We start from the raw sequence: 21244 nt of genomic DNA, 5'->3' as shown, positions 1-21244 counted from the left end.
AACCTTCTCTATCTCATAAGTCATTGAGCCGACCTGTATTACTTGAAGAAAGCAAACTGGATCAAGGACTTGTCCATGAGATTATCAGAGAAGTGTCCATCTTCTTTCAGCTTATCAAACGGTTCGATCCAGAACTGGACACACTCACTGCGCAGTATCAGCCACCATCGTTCGATCCACTGATTTCCTGTGCTTGGACCAAAGGTTACAGTCTCTTTCAGCTTGGTTCTCAGAAAAATGTAAGAACCGCTGCATTTGAGCCATGTGACCATTTTCTGTCCCTAAATCAAGTCTGAGTCTGGCAGGGCAGCCACCAGCGTCGAGAACAGCCTCCATGAAACAGCCAGCGATCGTCTTTGGGTCATTGTTTGTTTTGTTAGCTTCAAGCCATATCATCTTTCATGAAAACCCATCAATACACCCACTGATCGCGATTCCAAACGGCTTCAGCTTGTCGTATTAATGTGCCAAACATAGATTGAACCACAGCTGTGGTACACACGCCTTCGTAGTCTATTTCTTGACCTCGGATCGACACCTTCACCATCCAGTAACCGTAGCAACATCCTTACTGTCTCTCTGTCAGTTACAATTACGTGGAACCAGCATTTTTGATGCATCCATCTGTAACCATGGGACTGACCAGAGGTTTCCAGTTGCTGTTCAATGAAGGTTGCCTTCACCTACATCGGGTTTATTTTTCCTACGCCAAAGCCGCTTCTTGCTTAAAATCCTCCCCAGGGTGGGTTTGCTTCATACAATCCCATGTGAATTAGCAAGCAAATCAAGTATTTCATTTGTTGTGAAGCCCTGTTTAAAGTAGTCCTCAATATACTGACAATCCATTCTTGTGTCCAACTGAAGAGCAGAGCTCACACCAACAAAGACCTGCTACTTTTCACTCGTGCAAGATTATCTAATAGTCTCAACTTATTATCTCATAATCATGACTTACTATCTCATAATTTTGACTTACTATCTCATAATTTTGACTTACTATCTCATAATTATGACTTACTATGTCATAATTTCAACTTACTATGTCATAATTTCAACTTACTATCTCATAATTAGGACTTACGATCTCATAATTTAGACATACTATCTCATAATTTCCACTTACTATCTCATAATTATGAATTAGTATCTCAGAATTTTGACTATCTCATAATTATGGCTTACTATCTCATAATGTCGACTTACTATCTCATAATTATGACTTAGTATCTCATATTTATGACATACCATTATTTTTTTAACTCAAGTGTAAGTTCTTCTTTTCTTTTCTTTTTTTTAACGGGCGGAAATGGGCTTCCATAATAATTGTTGTTTGTGACAAATAAAGGACTTGACTTGACTGTTGTGTTTCCCATCCTGCAGTATCGCCTCCTGACCGGCGGGGGCGCTCCCCAGTAAAGACCGGACCGGAAGTGGTGCCTGTAGCTTTGTGAACGACATTTTAAACGCAGCTAACGGCTAACTGCTAAAAGGCTAGAGGAGCTGCGAACGGACTGCGCAAAAAAAAAAAAAAAAAAACAACCTTCCAGTTCTCAACAAGTATCACTCTTTCAGCGGCGCCTAGTTTATGCACCGCACGCCAGAAAGCGCTCAAATCACCGAAGATGTGGAAAAGTCGGTCGCTGGGAGAGGAAAAGCGCCAGTAACGCCGCGGTAAGGGGATATTTTTTTTTTTTTAAATGCTAAGTTAGGTGTCATCTCGTTAGCCGCTAGCCGCTGATATTAAACCTCCACCGGACAGATTCCAGCTTCCTTTTAAAGCTTCCACTCGCGCAGCTGTTCTGCAACCGGGGTGTTATATTTTAAAACCCTGACCGGTCTTTCTTCTGGCTGAAGTTGACGGGGTGTGAGGTTATAGCCAAGGCTTCGCTCCACTACGCAGCTGAAACAGTGAGTTAGCCTCGGGTAGCAGCGGACAGTTAAAGTCATTGATGGAAACATTTCCAAGAAATTCATTAATTCTTCATTAATACTCGGGAAATGCTTCTGTGGGTTGAGTAAAAATACAACAGGTGGATTGTTCCTGAAGAAAGTCTGTCCTTCTCGTGCACTTAAATAATTTGCTGCTATTTGTGAGTGAACAGCATTTGTGCAGCACTTTAAAATGGTACAATTTGTTCTCGATGTGCTTTTTTATGAAGCAGCAATTTTTATGTCTCTGAAAATTAACATTGCATTTGCTATGGAATTTCGAACATGTTATTTGGCGTTTACATTCACCAGTGTTTATTAGACGTCCCGGTGTTTTCACGATGAATAAATACATGCACACATCTCATAGTCTTTGTAAATTTGCACCATAGTCCGGTTAACACAACGTTTCAAGTGTAAAAAAAATTGTTGTTGTGTTTTAGTTTCAGAAAAGTGTCATGTTTACATGGGGAAAAAATGCTGAAAACGATGCAGATGGCATGCCAGGCTATGAGGTGGCTGTCGGTCATTTTCATAATAAAACCCCACACTCGTACCCATAGAGAACACCACACTTTAAACATTAACAATGGGAGAACACAGACATTCTAGTGGACAAGCGAACAAGTTGGATTGTTATTACAGTGACTGTCAAAATAAAAGTACCAAGTCTAGGAGAAAATGGACTGGGAGTCATGACACTGGAGGAAAATTTGTCTCTACTGGCATGTGCACAGCAATTGGTTACCACTGCCGTTGTGCACATGACCAGTAGCAGCGTTTCAGAAGAGTCGGTAGTGTTTTTCAAAACATTCTACCTTGGAAGCCGTTTTCACAAGTTGCATTTTCAGTGGTTACTCGCACTGTCGTCGTGGAAAGGGACAAAACACTACTAAAGTTTTCCATTTTCACTTCAACATTGTCGTCGCATTCAACAGTTCTGCACGAAATAAACCAAATAGAAAGTCTTACTCTTTGCAGTCAGATGGCAGCATGAAAAACGATCCCTGTGCACACAGAAATGTTACGCCTGCAGTTTGCATGTCACGCCACTAGTTGCTGTTGATTTTTTGGATTACGACCTCCCACACATGCACACAGAACAGTACGACGTAAATATTCAAGTTTTATTCGTCATGAAAAGGCTAGGGATGGGGCCCATTCAATCCAGTATCGGGTTCCGATACCAACGTAATTCATATTTCTGAAATTCCCGGTCCAACCTGTAGAGATTTCTGATCCATGAAGCCTCGTCTGGTTCACTGTTACTGAAATGACTCCAGTGTTTCCCTGCTGCTGCTCTGCTCGCTGGCTGCAAACTGTGGACTGGATTTCCTGAAGGGAGGCGGGTCTCAATGAGACCTGGAGGAATGAGTCAGGAAATCCAGTCCACAGTTTGCAGTAGGGTTGTTCGGTATACCGGTACTTTATTGATATCGCGAAAGCGCGGAAAACTTCGGTTTCTTTTTTCTTTTTTGCGCTCTGGTTTCCGAGGTGTGAACTAAATGTCCGAGACGGGGTGGGGGCTCCCGTGTTCCGACCCGAGATCCGCAACTGAATAAGTGCTTCATACTCGACCTTATTTACCAACCACATTCCAGACACAACTTCAAACTAAAAGTCAAAACAACGTATTTTCAAAACAATCTTCTCCCAACCGAGCTTGTACTTTGAAAAGAATACCGGATGTGCATGCGTAAATGACATGGCGTTTGCTTCCATGTGAGAGTGTGCATGCGTAACTGACTCATCCGACCTGTGGAAACTCGTAAAAAAACATGGAGTGCATCACTAACAGAGCAGCAAAGAGCAAGAGTCTGAAAGAGAGAATAAAAGACAGAAAGAGAAGGGAAAGAATGGCTGTGGCTACATCCACAAGGCAGCAACTGTGTTCTCTTTTTATTTGGAAAAGTATCGAAATACATGGTGGTATCGATACCAAAATGTTGGTATTGTGACAACACTAGTTTGCAGCCAGCAAGCAGGCTAGGGAAGTAGCACTGTGCTATCCAACTTTTCATGACAACATGTTGCTGTTTGGACGGATTTTACACTCAAAACACCACAAAGCAACACATCAACATGCAATGTTTGCAAAGCTGTAATACAGCGAGGCGACGCACTGCCGCCAGACGTCACTGTTTTAAAATGCCAGCTCTCCAAGGAGAACACTACTGACTGCGGCATCAAAACAATGTAAAGCAGCTCCTCCGACAGGTGACTCACACCTTCGTGAAGCTGCGTCCTACTCCACGCTAAACTCCCTGAAAATAGTCCCGATGGTTGGAGCTGCGTTGGAGCTGGAAACATTGTGTTGGTGCTGCCTTGCTAAAGAATTTGTACTGCTTCCTTTTCTAACCTCAAGGTGCCTTTTGAGAGAATACAAGTATACATTAGTACATGTCATACTTTACTGTAGAGAGGAGCTTATTACAGCCTCATATAAAATCATCAATGATAATATTAAAGCCAACAGAGCTCTGGTATCGGAATAGAATTGGTATCGGTAAATATTCACATTCAAGTATCGGTATCAGATCGGAAGTGAAAAAATGTAGATCAATGCTCCCCTAGAACAGGCCCCTCTATGCTAAATATGCAGACTGGTACGTGAGTCTTCTGTTAATCTTCTGCTTTCATTATGTATGTAATGGGGTACATCTGGGGGCAGTACAGTTCATGTGCGCCCAACAACAGGAACAAAACGAACAGAAATGATTGAGCTGTTGGAGAAGAGACTTTGTGGATGTGTGCATGGATACAAGCACATGGGTGATGTTGCCTCACTTGTGCGTCGGGACAAAGAAGCTGTAAGGACCGTTGATCTTCTATTACACTGCCCTCGACTGGAGTCGGCATACAAGACTCGAGAGAGTATGAAGGCACTTGACAATGTTTGAAATGTGTGTGCATATAGGGATAATCACTCAGTATTTGCCAGATTTAAAAATATGTGCAGAACTATGCTATGACTGCAGTTTGCATGTGCAGTACCCAGCCTTCCAGAACCGTTTTCCTTGTTTACATGGACTCAAAAAGCAGAGGGGTTTGAAAATGTTGCTTCCTGCAAGCCTTAGTCAAAAACTATACTTGTTGTGACTCCTGGTTCTGAACAGTTTATGCTTGTATGCACTCATGTAAACAGCCTCAAATAGCAAGTAGAGCACTGAGAATTCAGGGAACCTTGGGCTACATTTTCTCAACTTTTTCAAGTGAAAATGCAAAACCTTCGTAGTGTTTTGGGTTCCGTTCACACAACCGTGCTCATAGCCACTGAAATGCAACGTTTCGTAAACTGCTTCCAAGGTAGAAACGGAGGAAAACGCAACTTCTCGGAATTGCTGCCATAACAATGTCTGTGTACTTCATTAATGTTAATATTTCTTAATATTAATATGCATAGTCATCTTATTTGTTTTGCAATATTCTTTTAAAAATCTTGTGATTGTCTGCTGTTCGTTTTCCAGCTTCACCTTCTCCCAGTTTGGATCCGTAACATTCTGCATTTCCTCCTGCAGGTGAGAACCTGTCCAGGCACATTGGTCCATGACTGTTGGACCTTTGGGCTCTGGGCTCAACTAGCATGAAGATGGCTGATTCAGAGAAGGCAGAAGAATTCCTCGATGCTGAATGCCCCCAAGAGTGCCTTGACGAAGCACAATCAGCCACTGCCTCCGCCCACGAGGAGCAGGATGAGCACCTGAAGACTGAGACCACCACCAGTACCAGCTCCCCCCCGAGGGAAAAGGAGGGGGACAGCCCTCTGGGGACGGAGGGCGAGCAGAGCCTCCTTTCCATGCCATGCTTGATGAAGGAGCTCCGCCGGGACTCCCAGGAGTCTCAGCCCACGTCCACGGGAAGCGACAAGCCCGCGTCCGGTCATGTCTACGAGAGTGACTCTTCCAACCCCTGCATGCTCTCCCCTTCGTCCAGTGGCCACTTGGCCGACTCGGACACGCTATCCTCCGGGGAAGAAGGCGCCGCTCCTCCCGGAAGAGAAGAGGACAGCATGGAGGCCGCTAACGATCCCGGGCAGGTGGCGGGGACACAGACGTCCGCTGCGGCCTCGGGGGGCAGGAAGTCCCGGCGGTCCCGCTCGGAGAGCGAGATGCCCCCCAACGCAAAGGCCGCGAAGAAGAACCGCAGCCAACCCGCCACGGTGGTCGCTGCGGGGGCGCAAGAAAAACAAACCAACGGCAAACTGGGGAAGGTGAAAGGCCACCGGAGCCAGAAACACAAGGAGCGCATGCGTCTTCTGAGGCAGAAGCGCGAGGCAGCAGCACGGAAGAAGTACAACCTGCTGCAGGACAGCAGTACGAGTGACAGCGAGCTGACGTGCGACTCCAGCACCAGCTCGTCCGACGACGACGACGACGACACTTCAGGAGGTAGCAAGACAATCAAGACAGATATTCCAGGTAATGTCCAATGTTTTCGCCACACCAGTACTTCCATGGGAAACCATAGCAACCACACAGCTGTCACATGTAAAGATCTGTGTTTTAATATGAAGAGGCAGGCCTTCAGTGTGTGATAGGCAATACAACAGGCTGCCTGCATGACTTTAAACTAAGATAAGAAAATGTAATTGAACTTCAGAATATTCATAATAACCAAATAATCCACGGCCTGTTTGGTTTGTTGATTCTGTCAATCTTTTCTTTGTAGCTCCTTTTCTCATTCATCATCTGTATCCATTCATCATGTCATTAGATCTGTGCAGCGGCTCTGCTCGGTCACACATCATGAGATGTCACATTGTTGAAACTCTGTCTCTTCATCTGCATGCTGGTTCTGTCTCGTTCACATTCCTCAACTCATGGAGTCATGAAACGTTCTAACCTGTAGTGGGAGCAGGGTGTATTTATATCCTCCGCGTTCGCTGCCAATGGACCCAAACAGACTGCTGTGTTAGATCAGGCTGCAAGACCAGTTTAGTGCTGAACTTCAGTAGACTTCCATTAAATATCTTCCAGATCTGTCAAAGACTACAAAGAATTCAGTCCATTCTGCTGCTTTTTTATTTTCATTTTTTCTTCTTTTCCATGTTTCCGATCCGTGACACACTTTAATCTGCCTTCACAAAAATCAGTTGATACTTATACACTGATGCTGAGTGAGGCCCTGTTTACACGACTACGTTTCAAGTGAAAATACATTTTTCGTTTACATTTCACGTTTACATGGCAACGTTTTGAAGAACGCTGAAAACAAAGTAGGTTTCATGTTGGTAGTTTTAGTACTGAAACACACACACACACACACACAGACACTCATACACAGACACACATACACACTTGTTATGACGGTGGCTGTCAAAATAAAACTACCAATTTGGATTGTTACTGTGGTGGCTATCAAAATAAAACTGGGAGTCATGACACCATGTAGGCCGCCATTATTATTACCGTCTGTCTCGCTACAGGCTAATGTGCAGAAGAACTGTATACTAGGCGCTCATGCACAATAACAGGGTTTCAGAAAAGTTGCGTTTTCGCCCAGTTTCGGGTTGTTTTCAAAATATTCTGTCATCAGTGAGTCGAAGCACTGTTGTCGTGTAAACAGACACCTAAAATACTATAAAATGTTTGTATTTCCACTTAAACGTGGTGTAAACGTGGCCTCAGTCCTCTATAAGGAATTCCGCAGCAAAGTAGCTCCCAGGTTACCTGGAGAAACGCACCTCTGACTGATGACATGTGCGTCCCGTAACCATAACCCTAGACTGGAGTATCTAACTGGGAGGAAACACTGTGGCCCTGTGTGTGTGTGTGAGTGAGTGTGAGTGAGTGTGTTTCTTTAGCTGTTGTGGAAATCTCTTGGGTGAGTTGAGTTCTCAATAATTAGCCACGTTCAGGCAGGTGCTCTCAGGTCTGCTGCTGTTGGGAGACATGTCATTCATTGTGGCTAGATATTTTCATGCTGGTTGAGTTTTTTTTAAGAATACATACTGGTACATGTTTGTTTTTTGTTTTTGTTTTTCTACTAAGTTCCGAATTTATGTTTTCATGTCAAAGTTTTCATTTGATCTCCTGCTTGCTTTCAAGGCATCTTGGCTGATATTATAATACATCTCGACATATTCCTTTCTTCTGATTTGTAGACTTTGTCGTTAGTTGGAATTCTTCCCCAGTGAAAACATTCTTCAAATCACAGTCACCCCAAAAACATCCAGTTTTCTCCCGGCAGGGAACCGTAGCACATGAAATGTTTTCAGTCATTATCTACATCTGGCACAAGAGTTGAGTGCTTCAACTGCATGAAGTAGTCCATCAGCATGAACGAGTCGATCTGCACGTAACAAAACGACAAAAAAACAAAACAGATTTGCCATATTTTTTTTCTCTTTTAATACAAAAGTCCATCTCGGAAGCATGACCGTGCCACTGTATTTTCTTATGGCTTGGCCTCAATGTCTTTAAAGCTGGCTTCAGACGTGCATCGGAGAGATCCAGAGTGGGAGCCCAGATTCATGGGCTGCTGGACAGCGGCTCGTGGGACAGGAACGGCATCGGCAGTGTTCTGGAGGAGGCCATGACGCGCTTTGCCGTGATGCAGCGTCAGACCGAGGAGCGCTTCCGCGTCTGGATGGAAAAGCTCGCGCACCTCGACTCGGACAACGACTCGTCCAAGCGCTCCAGCGACGCCCCAGAGGGGCAGCACCCACCCCAGGGGGCGCGGCCGTCGCCGCCCAGTTCCTTTTTGCCGTCATCGGAGTCTGCGGAGACCATGGCGTCCTACATGCTGGCTCGGGAGAACAACAGTCTCGCCGCCACACCCATAAACAACAACATCCTGCCTGAAGTCGTCACTCAGAATGGAAACCTCGGCGTTCCAGACCCCGGGCTCCTGAATGTTTAATGTCATGATTAAAGCTCGCCCAGTGTGGAAATAGTTTGCCGCAGGGGGCATGTGAGTGTGTATCAGCAGGTAAACAATGTAAGGTCATTGAACAGACACACGACCAACAGCAGCCGAGCCCCAGAGGCTCGTCTGGACCCAGCCCAGGCTCCGCCCCCCGGCGTCTGCTGCCACGCAATCACTGTGAGATCTGACATTTAGGAAAAATTCAACTCACCTGTTTGATTTCTGAAGCATCACACACACACACACACACACACACACACACACACACACACACACACACACACACACACACACACACAGGGCTTGTCGATAGACTGCAGAGTCAGGGCTCCTATTATACTGCTTATTGTATGGCTTGTTTGGTTTTTTTTACCGGCTGTACACACACACACACACACACACAGGAAGCTGACTACTTCATTCGCGCCCCGTTTCCACAACGTTTTTAAGTGGAAAAAGTAAAATTTTCATTACATCTTCGATGCCCATTTACACGTCAACGGAGCTGAAAACTTCTCCCAAGCCGGAACGTTTCAAAAACACTCGTGACTGCGTCTCCATGGAAACCCCGGGGGTGGGGTCAACTTTTCTGAACTAGGCACCACAGCTATAGTAAATATTTTGCGTGTGGTTACATTTCACACAACATTTTGAAAACTGCTCCGTTTCCATGGTTGGGGGGGTTCTCTCAGTGGAAACGCAACTTTTTGAAAATGGCTCCCATGTTGCAACTTTTTGGAAAGTGTTCAGTCTTTGTCAAAACGTGACTTCGTCAAAACGCTCCGACTATAGAAACGGGTGAAAATGCACCGACTCCTCTCCATGGAAATGGTAGAAAACACAAACGGCCGTTGTAAATAGTTTGTGTGTGATTGGCCTATTAAATCAAACGGCGCCAACTACGTTGTTTTCAGTATTCTTCCGTTTCCACAAAAAGTTGCCGTGTAAACACAAACCTTTTGCAGAAGCGCAGCGTTTCCACTTGTTGAGGCGCGGTGGTGTAAACGGGGCCTGGTTCACGGTGTGCATCACGGCGCCCGCCGTCACAGTGCCAGGTGGCGTGCTGCTGCGTATTAGCATGTGCCTTGTCATTCTGAACTCACTGGGAGGCGCAGGCCGAGCGTCATGGCGCCGTTCGCTTAGGAATCAGGTTGAACACGACCCTCTTCGCTCTGAGCTGTTGGCACTTGAAGCAGTTCAGGGAAAAAAAACAAACCCCTGTGACCACCTTTATTTTTTGGTGCCATAGCTTTACTAACGGCAGAAACATTTAAACATAGATTCTTCTATAAATATATACGCAATATACTAACCCACACATTTTTTTTTCTTTTGCATTTTGGGGGAAAAACTGATATAGAATAGACGTGTTTACATTTTTGATATGGGCCGTGACGTTGGCTGCTACTGCCGCAGAGACTGGTGAGGGAGTGTGGGACGCTCCCGCTGGTGGTCTTAGTTCACCTGCATGTAGAATACCACATGAAGCATGGGTTCCTTTATTTGTGGCTGCGTTGACAAGACCCTCAAACACCCACTAATATTTGCCTCTTTAATTTATTTGCACTGGTTTTCGCCGCCTCGGCCTGTTCGCAGCTTGACTTTAAACCTCCAACCCAGGCGTCAAACTAACTAATCCTCTGCAGTGATCCAGCCGCATGGCCAAGTTTACCCATTTTTACTTTTGTAAACTTCCTTTTAAAAGCAAATCTATAAACTCTGGGCTGTATCTGGACTATCACGTGGCCTTCTCTGGTTCAGATCCTGTGAAAAAAACAAAAAGACCTCTCCTCTTCCTCACACTGCTGTTGCCGACCTCTCGGGACACGCTAACACTATCGGACACCTCGGTCGACGTAGGAATCCGAGGAGGAATCATGTTTCTAGTTTTTAAAATGTGTTTTTCTCTGTGTATAAATGGTCCCCCCCCCCCCCCCACCCCACCCACCTGTTTGCATGTGATTATATTCCTATGTAGAATGTGCAAGGCCAAATTAGTTCTCATCAGCAGCATGTGGGCGAGGAGCAGCTCTGCTGATCAACTCTGATCTGTTTAGTTGGGTTTTTTTTCACACATAATTAAATAAATCCCACCTAATTTTCTCCGGTGAAGACAGCCTGGTGTGTCCGATCACAGCCACCAATAAGGACAGTCCATTGTTTACCAAAGAGACTCTCCTGGTTTACATTTGTCCTTTTTCTACCTTTTAATACATGGCCTTTACATTGGAACCTGCCTGTCTCAGCCCAATCAGTCCTCCACAGTACACACTGACCTCTCTCTCTCTCTCGCTGTCTCTGTCTCTGTCTCTCCCCACCCAGGGACTCCTTTTACAGGGTAGAACAGAGATATCTGTTCCCGCTCTTCCAAACTTCCGTTGTTCTGCTTCTTACTTTCTCTCCCACTTGCATCTCTTTTGATTTCCAGGTGTTTTGTAATGACTGTATTTTAGTGTAGTTTATATGTGAATGGCTGTTATTTTGAAAAGCAATAAAAGGGAAAAAAAAAAAAAAATTCCAGCACTGCCAAAGGTTTATTAACGCACTGTGGGCACAAACACTCTTATACAGAGGTCATGACATGACAACATCTTCAAGTGAAAACGCAAAACTTTTCATAGCATTTTGTTTACACGACAATGGTGCTCTAAAAATGTTTTCAAAATGGCTGCTGAGGTGGAACTTTTTGAAACCTCTCCATATAATATGCCGAAAACAACCCTTTCTGGAGACGCTTGGAATCCGCCTCTCTAGAAACGGGCAAAAATGCAACTTTTTTGAAAGCGGCTCCTAACTTGGAAGTTTTTGGGTGATGCTCAGACTCTGTCTCCATAGAAGTGGAGGCAAACAAAACTTTTTGAAAATGCTCAGACTACATCGAAATGCTCCAACTCCGTGGAAATGGATGAAAGTGCAACTTTTTAAAAACCGCTATCAAGGTGGGAATATTTGGGGGAAATGCTCAGACTCTGTCTCCGTGGCATCGGGGGTAAAAGCAACATTTTCCAAGCACCCCAACTCCATGAATAAATCTCTGCCTCCATGGAAACGGAGGCAAATGCATCTTTTTGAAAGCGGCTCCCAAGGTGGGACTTTTTGGGGAAAATGCTCAGACTCTGTGGAAACGGGGCAAATGCAACTTTTCAAAAATGTTCAGTCTCTGGCCCCGTTTTCACGAAAAACACGAGTGTATCCGCAAAACTTTCTCCACTTTTGGGGGGGTCCGTTTACACGGCACCAGTTTGCGGATGCACTGTATCCGTGAAGTTTTTAATCCGGCTCCAAAGGTGGGAAGATTCTTTCAGGGCCGCTAATCCCTCCTGCAGAGACTGATGGAGGCTACAGAGCCTGTTACTGCTCATCTCCCCCTCCCTCCTGCTCATCCAGTTGTAAACAAACATGGCGGCCGCGTAGTGGTACGCCCCGTAGTGGTACGACCCACGGTCCGTATTCTAGTTTTATCCTCCAGATCAGTAGTTTAATAGTTGAGACTCTCCCTGATATCATCCGATGTGTCATCAGTCCATACGGATGTCAGGTTCTCTCCATTTTCTTCACCTTTATAGTGTTTTGTTCTCTGCACACGTTTGTGTAGTTTCATTACAAAATCAAGCAACAGCGCCCTCCAGTGGCCCGGCATAGTCACTACATCGTTGTCTCTGTGTCCGCTGCTGCAGTGTAAACGCGGGTTGGGTGTTGTCACGTGAAACGTTGTCGTGTAAACAGGTCCTCAGTCTAAACGGGAGGGGGGATACTTTTCTGAAACGGTGCGTTTTCTCTTGAATCGTTGTCGTGTAAACGGCGCCTCAGTGGGGATAACCGTGTGTGTGTGTGTGTGTGTGTGTGTGTGTGTGTGTGTGTGTGTGTGTGTGTGTGTGTGTGTGTGTGTGTGTGTGTGTGTGTGTGTGTGTGTGTGTGTGTGTGTGTGTGTGTGTGTGTGTGTGTGTGTGTGTGTGTGTGTGTGTGTGTGTGTGTGTGTGTGTGTGTGTGTGTGTGTGTGTGTGTGTGAGAGAGATGCTGTAAAGCAGCCTCCCAGTCCTCCCAGGCATGATTTGAATAATGCAGTGTTCTCTTTGTCTCCTGCAGACGGGCCTCCAGTAGAGGGTCACTATGATATTTCAGACACTGATTCTAACCAGGAGAGTTTGAGGTTGGAGGCCGTCCGGCCCACGGTGATAAAGCATGAGCTAAGCACAGCACACAGAGGCCAGGATATGGCAGCTCACTCTGGGTGTATACGAGCTCTGAGCTCGATCGCAGGTCAGTTACAAACCCGGTTTACCATCCAAACTGAAACTTTCCACTCCTCTGTGACGCCATGGGCGAGGAAATGCTCTTTTTATTCTCGCCACCACTTGCCTTTGAAGCAGCTGTGATGCTGCGCGCCTCGCTGCTTGCTACAGACAGAATATGAGCTGGACCGTCACTCCATCGCCGTTCTGTGTTTGTCTTGTGTGTCAGCGAGGCTCGTCTCCTCCTCCTCCTCTTCCTCCTCCTCCTCCTGCTCCTCCTCCTCCTCAGTGTGTGACTGTGTCCCTCTGGGTTTGTTTCAGGCCACATGGAGGCAGAGCTGTCGCACAAGGAGAGTTCCCAACACAAGATTAATCTGGCCTCCTCCGACAGTGAGGTGGAGATAGTGGGAGTGCAGGAGAAAGCACGGTAAAGACTTGTCAGTGAGGAAAAACAAAATGTCTTCTCTTCTCCATGCACCTCCTCCTTCCTTCCCTTGTCTCTGAATTCAGCCTTTTTTTTTTTCTTTTTTTTCCCCAAACCTCTCTCTTCACCTCCAGATGCGCCCACCCATGTGGAGGTGTGATAAAGAGCCTGTCATCCTGGAAGCAGAGCTCAGTGGAGCCTTTAAACAGCACAAGTCAGTCTCAGCTCTGGACTACTGTTTCCCCTCAGCCCAGCTGGGCGTCGCCTCCCGAGGTGGTGGACCTCACGCTGGACGAGGACGGTGGACACAAGTACCTCCTTTAAAATCGACTCGTGCACTGAAGACCCCCCACCCCCCACACCCCGCCTCTCCCGAGCACCGTCGTGTTTCTAAAAGCGTATCAAAGCCATTCTACTGACCGTCGGCTCGGAGCTCCGGCCGTCATCAAGCGGCACATTGGAAAAATGTACAGGAGCAGTTTGTCTGTGGACAATAGCAATACCCCCACCCCCACCCCCACCCCCACCCGGTCGGATACCTCAGCCCCCCCTCGGTGTCGGTAGTCACTTCATATCGTGTGCTTGCAGACGTACAGTGAAAACTTCAAGTTGCTGCTTCAATAGCGGGTCAATATCACAACGCGGCTGTCGACCTGCGTCACTGCAGACTGAACGGACCGTTTTCAGACTGGATTTGGCTTTTTAACACTCTAAAATGTCCTTGTCACCTGTGGGTAGGGCGGAACGGCAGCTGGAACACTTTCTGATGCGCCGCAGAGTTGACCTTCATCTTTACGTTCAAAGTCTCGCCACTGGATTTGCATTCAAGTCCGCCTGCGTTGAGTTTAGGTTGTCGAGCTAAAAGGAAAACTTTCGATTAGAAATTACAACAAGAGGAGAAGAATTGAACCAGACGAGCCCGAGTCTTCCAAAAGTAACGTAGGAAGGGTCCGTGAAACGCTAAACTTTCATCGAGTTTTAAGGTCCGTTTCCATGACAACGGTGCTCGGAGCCACTAACAACACAACTTTTTGAAAAAGGCTTCCAACCTGGAACAATTGGAAAACACTGAGGCTGAAAACAAGACTTCCTGGAAACGCCTGGGCTGCTGCTCCTGCTCGCCACGGCCGTAGGAACTAGTTGTTCTCCCACTCTTATCCAAGTTATTGTCGTCGTGTCCTTGGGCAAGGCACTTTACCCACATTGTCTCGTATGAATGGTGCGTGAATGCTGGTGGTGGTCGGCGCCACGCCTCCGTCAGCAGCCCCAGGGCAGCTCAGCACCACCGGTGAGACTGGTGAATGAATCATGGTCTCTGGACGCGCTTTGAGTCAGCTTGAAAAAAGTGATCTATAAATCCAAGCCATTATTATTATTATTATTATTATTATTATTATTATTATTGCACATGCTCAGTAGATGGACAATCACCAACATGGCAGCCTCCACAGTGTCGAACACTTCCAGTCCTTATTCTCACGCTGACCACGTCGTATTCAGGGTTCCTGCTGTTGCCGTGGAAACACTGTTTTCAGAACCTTGCCATGTAAATGCAAAACTTTTCTGAACGACGAGCCGTCATCACCTGAACGTGGTGTAAACGTGTCTTTGGTTTGTGGAACTTGTTGATCAGCGTGCCGTTGGGTTTTCTGTGCGCGGTGGAGGAAGCTAGCGCCGTCTTCCCCCGTGTGAATGATCTTCAGGTGTGTGTTGGATTGTTTGACAGCCCCGTTTTCTGAGTTTTACATGAAAACGCAGCGTTTCCATTTCAGAACGGTTTCACTTTTACACATCGTTTTGGAAACGATGTCGTTTGCATTTTGGGCCACGAGTCACGACACTCTGGAGGAAACGTTCTTGTAGTCCATCTACTGAGCATGTGCAGAAGTACTAGTTCCTGTGGCCATGGCGACCAGCAGCAGCAGAAGAGTTTCCACTCAGTCATTTCCGCCCGTCGACACGGCGACTGAGCCAGAGCGTTTTGGGAAAGTTCCACTTTCGGAGTCGTAATCAGAATGTTGAGTTTTCTTCTTTTTTTTTTTTTTTCTTAATTTTTCTTTTTTTCCCCTTTTTTTCTTTTGTGTTTTCAGTGGCACCTTTAAACAGACGCCCAAAATGATATGAAGGTTTAGCGTTCTCACTTAAAACCCTTGTTGTGAAAACAGACCCTTAACCTAAATACAGATATTTTTTTCCAGTTCCAGTAACCTCAGTTCTAATAAATGTAGTTTTTTTTAAAAATCTTAAAAACGACATGTTTTTGCATTCAGATTGTGCGATGAAAGCAAAGCCAAACACACAAGGTAGGATATGCAATCCTCACACAGACGAGTCCAGACTCTCGTGATGTTCACCAATATCGACTGTATGATTGTGAAAAGATCATTTAGTTCATCCACCAACAGCTTTCTCTTCTGGTACCAACAAGTGAAAGTGGAACGTCAGGGAAACATTCACAAGAAGCAGGAAGCGTCCTCCAGTCTGCCGCCGGTGACCCGGCTGTCGGTGAATGTACAACTCGCAGCGTCGGTTAGCGTTCGCAGGCTGTACGGCTCAGCGTCACTTTGCGTACACAGTCTACGACTCGGAGTGTCGGTTAGTGTTCGCAGGCTGTTCCAGTCGCACTGTCGGTTAGTGTTCGCAGGCTGTACCACTCGCAGCATCGGTTAGCGTTCGCAGGCTGTACGACTCAGCGTCACTTCACGTTCGCAGTCTACGACTCGCAGCGTCAGTTAGCGTTTGCAGGCTGTACGACTCGCAGAATTGGTTAGCGTTCGCAGGCTGTGCCACTCGCACCGTCGGTTAGCGTTGGCAGGCTCTACCAATCGCACCGTCAGTTAGCGTTCACAGGCTGTATGACTCGCAGCATCGGTTAGCATTCGCAGTCTGTACTACTCGCAGCGTCGGTTAGCATTCACAGGCGGTACCTCTCACAGCGTTGGTTAGTGTTCACAGGCTGTGCCACTTGCAGCGTTGCTTAGCGTTCGCAGGCTGTACGACTCGCAGCGTCGGTTAGCATTCGCAGGCTGTATGACTCGCAGCGTCGGTTAGAGTTCACAGGCTGTACCACTCGCAGCGTCAGTTAGCATTCACAGGCTGTACAACTCGCAGCGTTGCTTAACGCTCGCCGGCTGTACCACTCGCAGCGTCGCTTAACATTCACATGCTTGTCCCGAATCGATGCAAACTCCTTTAATCCTCTGCCCCTCTAACAACCCAGGAAATGTATCTTCCACAGAGAACTGCAAACCAGACGGCCCGAATGCCTTGAAATGTGCACTATTTTCCTTCACAACGGTATAAAGCTTATTCTTTTACCTCCCGAGGCCCTGGGATTTTCTTAGCTATTTGGACGATGGATATTTTAGTCACAGATGTGAATTGAGCTCCTCTGAGAAGACGGGAGCGTCTCCACACTAAACATCCAGTATACCGACTGCTCACACTCAAATTCATCCTCCTGCATTCTAGTTTTTTTTCTAAATGATGCTTGAAAAGTTCTTGTTTTTACCGCTGCTGGTCACAGAAAGGGAAAAATTCTCAATAACTAAAACCAAAGTGTAAATGATTATCCTGTGCTCACTTTTATTTGTCTTCCCCTCTTTAGTCTAATAAATTTGCTCATCAAGTCTAAATCTTTTCATTTGGAAGTCTGTGAAAACATGAATTTACTTTGTAATTCAATATATTTAATGAAGAAAGTTAGACTACATGGAAAGATTCCTGTAAAGTTCTATATATTTCATGTTTATTACATGCAAAAAGATATTTCAAACCTGATCTGGGTAATTCTGAACTATTTTAACCTTTAAAACATGAATTTTTCGGTTAGAATTCCTGTTTTTCATAGAAAACTGTCAACTTTTCCATTCTACTGTAATGTTTTGAGATGCACTAGTTCTGCTTTGGCCAGTTTCTTTTTTCTCACTATATGCAGATGATACTGTAATACCGCTTCATCCCGCTTGTAAAACCTTCTCCTCCTCCGTTCTGTGGGATTTCTCCCAGGCATTAACGGTTTTCTTTAGCGATGGAGTGAGAGACAAAAAGGTCGGTGCTGCTTGGACTGTCTGTGTTTGGTGGCGTCTCTTCTATCGTCCAGTCGATCTTCACCCGGTGATTCAGCCTTCTGTTGTTTTTACTCTTGTTTTACCTTCAGTATTTTAAATTAACGACAAAAAAAAAAAAAAGATGTTTTATTTCGTTGCTTCTGCAAATCCCTGACTTCCTTGAAAATGTATGTCTGTAGAACAAAAAGAAAAAGACTATTTTAAAACCGAATAAAATAGAGCGTTATTTAATGAGCTGCCTGCGTGGGTGTTTGTGTTCCTGGAATGGCGAGGCGTTTCTTCCAGCAGGAAGGTGGCCTGCTGGGGTCGTTCTGACGACTTTCAGCCCTGATGGATGAACGTCCACTCCTGCAGTTTACTGTTGTTCCACATCAGGACTCAACAGTTGCATTGTTTTGTTCAGGGTGTCAAACTTCAGGCCGGTGGGCCAATATCGGCCCGCAAGACGCTCCTGTCCGGCCAAACTGAGAAGATTGTACAAACCGTCTAAAAAGTAAAACAACATTTTTTGACAAGTTTCTTCAGAGTAGCGACACGACGCTGAGACCCGAGCTGAGATCTCAGTGACGCTGCCATGAAAGATAGAAAACTAGCTTTAGCCTCAAAGCTGCGCTGTCGGGGGGAAATGCAACAGTTAGAGAAGTTTTCTGGACATTTCACTGCAATTTTGCACCAGAAAGTTGAATTAAAATTGACTTTATGTTGAGATTGTGGTCATTTGGCAAATTAAACTTCTCCTGTCCTCCTCCTGTTCATCTTCTCCTCCGGTTCACCTCCTCCTCCTCCTGTTCTCCCCCTCCTCCTGGTCTGGTCGGTCCAGAAACCTTCAGTATTCTAAGTTTCTAGCTCCTCCTTGATTTTCCTCATTTGAATATTGGATCATAGGAGCTACATTCAGAATCTGCTGTGTCTCTGTGAGCTGGACTGGCTCCGCCCACACATGCCCATCTTGGGAAGAGGTGGACGTCCTTCCTCTCGTGGTGCCATGTGCCAGAGCAGAGCTGCCTAATTGTGGGAGGAGTCAAAGGGAGGGCCTACCTTGATTGGGATTGGCTAAACCCCCGATGACACTATATAGGGTTTGATTTCTGATTGGCTGGTTGGAGCAACACACTATTTAAAACCTGAAACAAGCCAGGGAGAGAGAGGACAGACTGTCTTCACTTCTGGGGTGTCAGTCCAGGTATGGGGATGATTAGTACTGCTGGAGAACCTTTAGGAATTTAAATCATCTGCCCCACGTGAAAGAAAACTTTAAGTTTAAGGCCCTGTCACCACGACAACGCTGTTATGCGTTATGTGACCATGGGGACCTCAATCTATCGGTTATGATGTCATTTTCTCACCTTTAGTTTCCTTCATTCAGCTCTCATCATAGTTAACTCAGTTTCCCTCCACCTGTCAGCAGTTAATCTTATAACACTGAATCTAAACTCTGTTTTGTCCTCAGCACTCCGATGGTTTCCGTTGGAAAGCCAACGTTTATCACCTCCAGTGAAAAGCTTGTTGAACAATTGAATTGTTTCACATTCGTCTGTTGGAGAGAAGAGCCTCGATGCAGGGAGTCGTCGGGAAAAACGCAACCATTTGTTTGTGCTTTGGGTGTTTGTTTACACAACACCGGAGCTCGGAGCCACTAAACACACAACCTTTTTGAAGACACTTCAACTCCGTCTCCATGGAAAAGGAGAGAAAACGGCTTTTCTGAAACGCTGCTCCTGCACATGCTCACCACGGCCACGATAACAATCTTTGGAAGGCGCTTTACATTTTGGTCAAACAAAATCCCACAGTGCTCCGAGCGTGGATAAGGAAATAAAAACATAGTAGATAAAATCTGAAATGGGCATCAGTGTGTTACTATTTCGCTGAGCTCCTGTTTACTGGGGCAGAAGCTCAGAGGCTTGGGCAGTGTGTGGAAGATGATATGAACGAACTGGTGATTCAGGACGTGTCATTTCTCTTTGAGCTTTATTATCCATCCGCTCCTCAAAATGGGGGTTTTGATGGAATAACCAGTTCAGTTCAACTTTATCTGTTTAGCATCAAATACAACAGTCATTTCGAGGTGCTTTTTATTAGTCGTCATTAGTTTAGTTCAGATTTTAGCTGCTGTCTCACTCTGAAGCTCTCTGGCGCCTCCTAGCGCTCAGAAAACCAGTTTTAACCAATATTTAACGTTTTACTATCAGTGCTGCCTTAAAGAAAATCGTTTCTAGAGTTTTAAAAGTTAAAATACTGGGACTTTTCAGAGTATCTGAAGCGTTTCTTCTTGAAGAGGCGTGTTGTGGTGTCGCTGCCCCCAGAGGAACCCTCCTTAAAGAGTCGTCTCATTGTTTGTCTTTTCTCCCGCAGCCAAACAGTCTAGACGGCTGCCCGTCCTGAACAATGCCGGCCCTCCCCAGCGGCATGCGGGGTCAGAGGTCACGCCGTGACACCTGCCACTAGGGGGACATATGGAGTTCACGTGAGGGGGACAATGAGGCTGTGCAGCAATGCAGCCTCTTTCCTCTTTTCAGCCCGGCGGCACAACATCAGCTGTATGCTAATTTCCTGCAGTGGCAGTGAGTGAGCGAGTGAATCACTCTTCCAGCCGGGGGTGAGTCTCCCTCATGCTGCAGATGGCTTTTCAGTCTAAATTTCCACTGTGCTCCCATTGACTGTGAAGCAGTGGACCAAGGTTTTGTGACGATGACAACTTGAATCATCAGCTGGTTTCTAAACGTGTCTCTGATTGAGAATTCCAATAAGTTGTCACTCCTTTTCCGTCACTCTCGTAACAGAACTCCTTCGAAGACGCGTTTACGTGACGGTGATTTGAAAACCAAAGTGCTCAAATGCTGAAAACCGAGTAGTTTTCATGTTGGGCCACTAGTAGGTGCTGTTAGTTTTAGTACTGAAAGCACACACGCACACCATTTTCCATTTTCACGGAGACTGAGGATTTTCGAAAAGTTGTATATTTCCCCACGTTGCAATGGAAGCGGAGAGAGGTTGTTTTTAAAAGTTGTTTAAAAGTTTTTTGTTCAATTTCAACAGAGACCGAGAATTTTCTAAAAGTTGTGTTTTTCCCAATTTCTGTGGAGATGGAGTGTTTTTAAAAAGTTGTGTTTGTCCCGCTACTTTTAAGAAATTTGCAAAAACCAAAACTAAAAATCTGTGTTTTCCTTGAAAGTCTTCCTCTCATCTGGATTGGAGCTCGTTTGGTTTCATGGGCCTCATGTCTGATTCTCCTTTCATTCATCTTGTGTGGGTCACATGACCCACAGTCAGCCCCCCCCCCCCCCCCCCCCACAGCCACTTCCACAGGCAGGGAGAACATGCAGACTCCATCCAGGAAGGTTAGAACACTGGGTGAAGGGAGCTGCAGTGACGGTGAAGCTCCGTCAAAAGGCTCTTTGTTTTGTAAAGCTCCACGAGGTGGGAACTGGAAGAACAGGACATATGGGACGGGGAGGGGCTTTTGTGAGCCTCCCGCCCATCTGTTCCTTCTTCCTTCAGGCAGAGACTCTCTTCACCGTCTGCAGGGATTCAGAGGATTTCTAATGACAGGTTAGTTGTAGTAGTAGTAGTAGTAGTAGTAGTAGTAGTAGTAGTAAGTTTATTCAGTCATCCAGAAACACAATTTGACAAAAACCAAAAAGAAATTGTTTCTTTCAACTCGTTTTGTCAACGAGAACGTCTCAACTCATAATTAGTGAGTGAAGGGTTCAGGCTGAAGT

General features: G+C 45.9%; 1 protein-coding gene across 4 annotated transcripts; it reads left to right on the top strand.

Moving 5' to 3' along the window:
- The first annotated feature begins 1471 nt into the window (after positions 1 to 1471).
- ark2n (arkadia (rnf111) N-terminal like PKA signaling regulator 2n) lies at positions 1472 to 13959 on the top strand. 4 transcript variants are annotated; one of them, XM_080477303.1, is made up of 5 exons: positions 1472 to 1671; positions 5448 to 6347; positions 12883 to 13056; positions 13350 to 13455; positions 13587 to 13959. In XM_080477303.1, exons 2-5 carry the CDS (start codon positions 5513 to 5515, stop codon positions 13774 to 13776), a joined length of 1305 nt encoding a protein of 434 aa, XP_080333429.1. In that variant the 5' UTR covers positions 1472 to 1671; positions 5448 to 5512; the 3' UTR covers positions 13777 to 13959. The 4 variants fall into 4 exon arrangements, with proteins under 4 accessions (XP_080333429.1, XP_080333432.1, XP_080333431.1 ...); XM_080477306.1 differs by having other exon boundaries at positions 13350 to 13469; positions 13587 to 13678; XM_080477305.1 differs by lacking the exon at positions 12883 to 13056.
- Positions 13960 to 21244: the final 7285 nt, after the last annotated feature.

The sequence above is a fragment of the Lipophrys pholis genome (assembly GCF_963383615.2).
Source record: "Lipophrys pholis genome assembly, chromosome: 12".
Lineage (NCBI taxonomy): Eukaryota > Metazoa > Chordata > Actinopteri > Blenniiformes > Blenniidae > Lipophrys > Lipophrys pholis.
This window is presented reverse-complemented; position numbering and strand designations above follow the sequence as displayed.

What these genes read in the sequence shown, in the direction of transcription:
- ark2n (XM_080477303.1), top strand. Translation starts at nt 5,513, where the DNA reads ATGAAGATGGCTGATTCAGAGAAGGCAGAAGAATTCCTCGATGCTGAA. An exon ending in AGCTCTGAGCTCGATCGCAG is followed by an intron (nt 13,057 to 13,349) that starts GTCAGTTACAAA and finishes GGTTTGTTTCAG; the next exon opens with GCCACATGGAGGCAGAGCTG. An exon ending in GGAGTGCAGGAGAAAGCACG is followed by an intron (nt 13,456 to 13,586) that starts GTAAAGACTTGT and finishes CTTCACCTCCAG; the next exon opens with ATGCGCCCACCCATGTGGAG.